At 39.7% G+C, this 8,447-nt stretch overlaps 1 protein-coding gene across 1 annotated transcript in view; it reads right to left on the reverse strand.

Annotated features, from left to right (window-relative positions):
* The window catches only part of LOC111978009 (pecanex-like protein 2), a 56,967-nt gene that overhangs the window by 20,351 nt on the left and 28,169 nt on the right, over positions 1-8,447 (reverse strand). The window contains 2 exon segments of the mRNA XM_070448666.1: positions 1,879-1,987; positions 2,284-2,461. Coding sequence (XP_070304767.1) covers positions 1,879-1,987; positions 2,284-2,461 — 287 coding nt within the window.

The raw sequence follows: 8,447 nt of genomic DNA on the forward strand, positions 1-8,447 counted from the left end.
ACGGACAATTCCTTTGACCTCATGGCTTGGTTTTTGCTCTGACATGCACTGTCAACTGTGGGACCTTATATAGACAGGTGTGTGCCTTTCTAAATCATGTCCAATCAATTGAATTTACCACAGGTGGACACAATCAAGTAGAAACATCTCAAGGATGATCAATGGAAACAGGATGTACCTGATTATGGGGTATTGTGAGTAGATTGTGTGTAGATTGCTGAGGATTTTAAAAAATGTCATCCATTTTGTATCGTAACAAAATGTGTAACACTCAAGGGGTCTGAATACTTTCCGAAGGCAGTGTAGGTGTATATGGCTCTGGGTGTGGTATAGTGCTCCTCATTTGTATTAGTCAGTATCTGACCTCTGAACTCCAAGCCTCGGAGCTGGAAGGTGACCAGGCCGTTGCCGATCTCGATGAGGTGAACGAAGGCGTTGAGGTAGTCAGAGGCCAGGATGAAGCAGTCTCCAGAGCTGTAGTTCCCCCAGCGGCCCAGCATCAGGTCACCACACAGAGAGTGCTGCAGAGAGCGCGTCAGATACTCATAGAAGATGGAGTTCAGGTTGTTGTCGTCACATCCTGGAGGAATAAAAGTTTATGTAAAATACACTGATTGACATGACCAACAAAACAACATGTATTAACCATGAGAAGATCATTGTCGAGTTGAGAAATTCTAAATCAGCTTCTCTGGTTAATGTTAATTAGGGAGGATAACATGATCATATTTATTAAATAAATGTAATATTTTACCTGTCTSTTTATCAACCTGAGATATCAGTCTGCTATTGGCGTTGTCAATACGTTTGGTGCTGCAAAATGGTACCAAACCAAGATTAGGGAGACAGTACATTAATTTACATACAACAAACAAAGTCTAACAGAGAGAATTCTGGTTTCTTCTTAGGACCTGTGTTAGTTATAATTAAAATAGTTATATAAATCCTCAACAATAACCTAGTGACTGGAGTAGAGGTGCTAGACTATTTGTCTACGCCTAGAACACTTCGCTGTCAGCTGAGTGTATGACATCATCTCTGAGACAGAAATGTCCTTATATGGATGTCAACAGGGGCTCTAGGAGGCCACTTGCATATTTTCTGAGTAGATTAGAAACAGACTAACAATTAATTATTGACAGTGACCTGACTCAATGGTTTGGTCATAGACTCAAACTGATTTGGACGTCCCTCATCCCCCTCTTTATTCGTAATGGACTTTCCCTTGTCCCATCTCTGAGGCTGGATAGATGGGGGCCGTCGACACACTGTGGTGGTTTAAGGGCATATTGCGAGATTCAGACAATAAGCCGCTTTTCTATTTACCCAGTGTCAGATGAACTCATATGCTACTGTACCTGTAGACTTTCAGTCATTGCTCTAACACTAGTTAGCATTTTCTAGCAAAACTACCTTTAACTTCCTTCATACTGCATGCAGAAACATAAAAATGGTATCCACAGGTTCATCGGACTCTGGGGAAGTAGATAATCTTGCAGTATCCCTTTAAGGTAAGTGCTTTAAAGGGCTTAATGGTACTTTATCTCATGCTGTGGGCGATGAAAGGTCATTACTTGTAGTTCCTCTCCCAGAACTTGACGGGCCGCGGGTAGGAGGTGATGAAGATGGCGCTGCCCATGAAGGGGCTGAGAGGGGTGTAGAACAGAGTTGTGATGAATGTCTGCAGCAGCAACATGGCTGAGTCTGAGCTGCATCATGAAGGAGAACACCCACAACCAAGGAACAACTATCAGGTATCAACAGGTTTACCATACTCACATACCTGCTGTCAAATTCGCTGTCACAGTTTCAGTCAGAGCAACGTCAAAACATGTGGAAGCATTTGTAGTTCATACACACGTCAAAACCAAAGGATACGAGGCACAGCGAAGGGCTGAGCGAACGCGTGGAAGGCACTGCCCCATGCGATCTGCCACGGTGCGATGTAAATCATGATGAAGTTGAGCTTGTGAAGCAGATCGCTGAGCTGTAGAGGAACAAACACCTGCTGTGAGTCACTGACAGACAACAAAGACAGTTCTTTTTTAGATCCTAAAAATAAAACCAAGGTAATAAAAAAAAAGAAGGTCACTCTACATACAGAGCAGCTGTGTCCGCTGCTTCACAGACCCCGAATAATACTACTGTACATTTTTTAAATCAATTGTAGGAAGTTTGGGAAGCGCAGCCATAGTGAGTTGCATAAACTTCCCTATTTTATGGTATTCAGAGGTCTATTATTGGGAGAGTGTGTACCAGTCTCTGGTCACGTCACAGACTGACCTTGTGGAAGACAATAGACATAATAAAAAAGTCCAGCAGAAAGGTTTCAGAGGCTCTGCTGCAGTCAAACTCGAAGAAGACGATAGTGAAGATGAGAGTGACGAACTGGAAGCTGGGATTGCAGAAGGAGGCGCGGAGGAGCTTCATCCCAGCAACTGTCATCAACAAGACATCACAGCTGGAGCGAGACACAGAGACCTGAGCAACTCAGGCGCACAGACGGGACAGAGCAGAGCAAAGCAAAGGAGTGACATGGAGGGGGAGGGCAAATGCACTAATACTAGCTAATACTGTATATACATCACACATTCTTCCCTAGCAAAGGTCATGCATAGTGACTGACAAAGTGATATTTCTTTGATTGATGAAGGTACTCAGGGTTTTGTTGCACCTCCAACATGCACAGAGGGGAGTGGTGGAGACCAAGGTTATTATAGTAAACGAAAACTGACACTGAAATGAAAACGAATCATGAAAAAACTATTTTGTAAACAGAAATAAAATCATAAAAAAACCTGTTTGAAAAACTAAAATGATATTGAAACTATTATCTTTGACTCCAAAACTAACTCTAATGAAATAAAACCATCATGAATGATGTCCTTTAACTTCTTTGGGGTACCCCCCCTTCTTCTCAATTTCCGCCTAAAGACATGCCCTAATCTAACTGCCTGTAGCTCAGGCCAAGAAGCAAGGATATGCATATTCTTGGTATCATTTGAAAGGAAACACTCTGTATTTTGTGGAAATGTGAATTGAATGTAGGAGAATATAACACAATAGATCTGGTAGAAGAAAATACAAGGAAATAAATATACGTTTTCTGTTTTTTATTGTTGCTGCGTCATCTTTCAAATGACCAAGAACAGCCAAACATACAGATAGGATGCTGTGGATGATTTGAATGAAGAACATAAGATGGCAACAATAGCTGAGCAGAGTTTTAAAGAACAAGATAACTTCAAAAATGAGCGAGCTACATGACATTGAGCATGAAGTACCCAGGTGTCCCACACAAATGTACCCAAATGTACCCAAGTGGCCGAATTGGTACAGTGATAAATTTAGAAGGAAATAACTATTACAAAAACATAAATGCTATTCTAACACCCCCCCCCCAAAACAATATATATATATATATGAAGAAAAATATATATATATAATATAATAATATAAACAAACAAATAACAAGGGTAACTATTTACACATTTTCTATTTACAATATTGTATATTTATAAATAAATAAATAGATAAATATTGTGAAGACCCTCAGCCCTCAGTCCTGGTGCCATGGCCCATAGCAGTCTATTTCTGCTGTAAAGCAGAGGCTTACTGAACAGGTGGTGCAGGTGATGGGGCATTTCCTGTGACAAAGGGCACAACGTCGCCTCCCCACTGTGCCCTTTTTGCCCTGAGGCACATTCATGCCTGCAGAGATGAATCTGGGCAGGTGAAACCCACTGGTTGAAGGAGCAGAAGGTGCTGCAGTGGACTTGTGTAGCTAGCAAGCTCCTGGATGCAGCTCCCTGAAGGCTAGCTGTGAGATGGGGGACTGTCTCTATCAATTTCCTCTATAATTTGGGTTAAATCTGTATACTTAGACTTTGTTTAGCTTTTCCTGATTTATTCGCCAAAATTAAATATATAAACTTGTTGAAAATGCTATTGAATATGTACTGCTATGCGTAACACTCGTGGCTCCGTCAAGTAGGATTTGCAATGGCGAATGAACCTCTTTTGCGCCAGAGTTTACGACAAAGGCTGGTCTTCAAACGTATAACCATTACATATTGCCGTTTACCTCAGCTCATTGTCTATCTTCCAAGCTAGATTTCAAGATGATCAGTGGTCATTGGGTCAAAATACAGTCAATCAACGATAGCCGGTCCTACCATTGGTGCGCAGTGAGGTCATTGATTGGTGTCTTCAAATCGGTTTGTTTCGGTCAATACGTCCGGGAAAGAGCCATCATGTATGGTTGTGTTAGTAACAACCAGAGGATTGCAATGAAACCAACCATGACTGGATAAACATTTGTTTAGTGTGTGTAATTAACGAACGCTTCGTCCAAAGTTGAATGAGACGGAAATCACGACGCAAACGGTTTACAATGTTTCGTGTTAGGCTATAATGATTTTATCAAACAAAACGAACATTCACTGTGTAGTTAGGACACTTGGCATTGCACCAGAGGAAGATCTTCAATGGTAAGCGATTTATTTTATTGTTATTTCTGACTTTCTGATGCTAATGCTTGGTTGGAAAATGCTAGTAATACTTGTGTGTGTGGGGCGCCGTCCTCAGAAAAATCGCATGTTTGCTTTTGCAGAAACCTTTTTGAAATCTGACACAGCGGCTGGATTAATAAGACGTTCATCTTTTAAATGATGTAAGATACACGTATTTACAAGAATGTTTAATACAACTGTTACGGGTGATTTTTGTGTTTATGACTAAAATAGTATAACAATTTGAATTAGAAGTAATAACTCATAAATGTTGAATGTTATGTGTTCCTTGTTAGAAAGAATGGGTTTATCTTCAGACAGGCTAGAATGATGTCTCTACCCAGGGAGGGGAAAGACCTTGGGTTGGTTGTAGATAGTTTAACAGGTGGCAGACAGTAATGAGAACTCGAACTGTATTGCCATTGTATCCGAGAGGAGGTTGGACATTAAAACCTATGACATCATCTTTATTATATAACCTGATGTAAATTGTACTATGATTCAGTACTCTCGAGAATAAACGCTATTGATTGATTGATTTTAAGACTGGTATCTGTCCATTTTACGCTGATAATTATCTTACAAATTCTTATTTATGGGCAGAGTGTTTTAATTGAATTGGTTAATAAACAGGAATCAAAATTCCTTTAACAACAATGAATGGTGTATTTAAAATGTTAGCTCTCTGCAGTTTCACCGGATGTTGGCCTGGTGGGACGTTAGCGTCTCACCTACCCTAGAGAAGTTAAAGTTTTTTTTACTTTGGGCAAAAATCAAATAGGTTTTTCAAGCTTTTTTCTAATGGGGTTTTTAAGCCTCTTAAGCCTGAATCTGGCAGGTAAAAGCTGCCAGTAGGTGGCGATGTTTCAAATAGGCCTAGCATCACTATCACTAGCTATCACTAGTTAACAGGGAAGAAATCTGCCACTTTCTAAACACTAAAACTGAAACTAAATAATATCAAAACAAAATAGCTTTTTATCCAACTCAAACTAAGTAAAAACTAGTAAATCAGGATGAAAGACTAAGAGAAATAAAAGCGAATAAAAAAACACAAAAYTATAATAACCTTKGTGAAGACTATATAGTATAAACCTGTGAAGAACTGTGTGATTCTGGAAAATGGTTTCCCCAGGTGCTACAGTACATGAAGCTTGGCATTTTAAGCTAATCGAATAAGTGGGACAGAGGCAAGTTTAAAGTATTTCACACTGTCTACCTGGAAAAACATTAACTCTACATTCTAAACTGAATGTTAGACAGAATATCTAAACAAACTGGTTTTAAACTGAAAATGGTTCTTAGAAGACCTGGGTCAAATTCTTGATTTAGTCTCGGTACAATGGAACCACTGGAATAGTTCCAAAAGTGGAAACCCCAAGATAAACTCAGAGCACCTCAAAAACTGGATTTGTTCTGACATTCGGGATTTATTGTTTCTAATGTTTGATTATTATAGTGTATGTTTGACATTTTTATGCACTGTAGGAGCTAGTAACACAATCATTTCGCTGCACCCTCATCTGCCAAACTGTGTATGCAACCAATAAACCCTCTGTAACATCTGCCAAACTGTGTATGCAAACAAGAAAGTTTACTGAGGGTTTATTGGTCACAACACAGTTTGGCAGATGTTACAGAGGGTTTATTGGTGACATACACAGTTTGGCAGATGTTACAGAGGGTTGATTGGTCATGTAGAAAGTTTGTTCAGATGTTACAGAGGGTTTATTGGTTGCATACACCGTTTGGCAGATGTTACAGAGGGTTTATTGGTCCCATACACAGTTTGGCAGATGTTACAGTGGGTTTATTGGTTGCATACACAGTTTGGCAGATGTTACAGAGGTGTATTGGTTGCATTCACAGTTTATGCAGATGTTACAGAGGGTTTATTGGTTGCATACACAGTTTGGCAGATGTTACAGGGGTTTATTGGTCACATACACAGTTTGGCAGATGTTACAGAGGTATTATTGGTCACATATACAGTTTGGCAGATGTTACAGCGGGTTTATTAGTGACATACACAGTTATCAGATGTTACAGAGGGTTTATTGGTCATGTACACAGTTTGGCAGATGTTACAGTGGGTTATTGGTCACATATACAGTTTGGCAGATGTTACAGGGGTTTATTGGTCACATACACAGTTTGGCAGATGTTACAGAGGTATTATTGGTCACATATCAGTTTGGCAGATGTTACAGCGGGTTTATTAGTCACATACACCGTTTGGCAGATGTTACAGAGGGTTTATTGGTCACATACACAGTTTGGCAGATGTTACAGATGTTTTATTGGTGACATACACAGTTTGGCAGATGTTACAGAGGTTTATTGGTCATGTACACAGTTTGGCAGATGTTACAGTAGGGTTTTATGGTCACTACACAGTTGGCAGATTGTATCAGAGGTTTATTGGTTGCATACACAGTTTGGCAGATGTTCAGAGGGTTTATTGGTCACGTACCAGTTTGGCAGATGTTACAGAGGGTTTATTGGTTGCATACACAGTTTGGCAGATGTTACAGAGGGTTTATTGGTTGCATACACAGTTTGGCAGATGTTGCAGAGGGTTTATTGGTACGTACACAGTTTGGCAGATGTTACAGAGGGTTTATTGGTCCCATACACAGTTTGGCAGATGTTACAGCGGGTTTATTAGTCACATACACAGTTTGGCAGATGTTACAGAGGGTTTATTGGTTGCATACACAGTTTGGCAGATGTTGCAGAGGGTTTATTGGTCACGTACACAGTTTGGCAGATGTTACAGAGGGTTTATTGGTCACATACACAGTTTGGCAGATGTTACAGCGGGTTTATTAGTCACATACACAGTTTGGCAGATGTTACAGAGCGTTTATTGGTTGCATACACAGTTTGGCAGATGTTACAGAGTGTTTATTGGTCACGTACACAGTTTGGCAGATGTTACAAAGGGTTTATTGGTGACATACACAGTTTGGCAGATGTTACAGTGGGTTTTCTTGTTTGCATACACAGTTTGGCAGATGTTACAGAGGGTTTATTGGTTGCATACACAGTTTGGCAGATGAGGGTGCAGCGAAATGATTGTGTTACTAGCTCCTACAGTGCATAAAATGTCAAACATACACCTATAATAATCAAACATTAGAAACAATAAATCCCGAATGTCAGAACAAACCCAGTTTTTGAGGTGCTCTGAGTTTATCTTGGGGTTTCCACTTTTGGAACTATTCCAGTGGTTCCATTGTACCGAGACTAAATCAAGAATTTGACCCAGGTCTTCTAAGAACCATTTTCAGTTTAAAACCAGTTTGTTTAGATATTCTGTCTAACATTCAGTTTAGAATGAGAGTTAATGTTTTTCCAGGTAGACAGTGTGAAATACTTTAAACTTGCCTCTGTCCACTTATTCGATTAGCTTAAAATGCCAAGCTTCATGTACTGTAGCACCTGGGGAAACCATTTTCCAGAATCACACAGTTCTTCACAGGTTTATACTATATAGTCTCTCACAAAGGTTATTATAATTTTGTGTTTTTTTATTCGCTTTTATTTCTCTTAGTCTTTCATCCTGATTTACTAGTTTTTACTTAGTTTGAGTTGGATAAAAAGCTATTTTGTTTTGATATTATTTAGTTTCAGTTTTAGTGTTTAGAAAGTGGCAGATTTCTTCCCTGTTAACTAGTGATAGCTAGTGATAGTGATGCTAGGCCTATTTGAAACATCGCCACCTACTGGCAGCTTTTACCTGCCAGATTCAGGCTTAAGAGGCTTAAAACCCCATTAGAAAAAGCTTGAAAAACCTATTTGATTTTGCCCAAAGTAAAAAAAACTTTAACTTCTCTAGGGTAGGTGAGACGCTAACGTCCCACCAGGCCAACATCCGGTGAAACTGCAGAGAGCTAACATTTTAAATACAACCGACCATGATACATTGTTGTT

Source organism: Salvelinus sp. IW2-2015, linkage group LG18, assembly GCF_002910315.2.
Source record: "Salvelinus sp. IW2-2015 linkage group LG18, ASM291031v2, whole genome shotgun sequence".
In the NCBI taxonomy this organism is placed as follows: Eukaryota; Metazoa; Chordata; class Actinopteri; order Salmoniformes; family Salmonidae; genus Salvelinus; species Salvelinus sp. IW2-2015.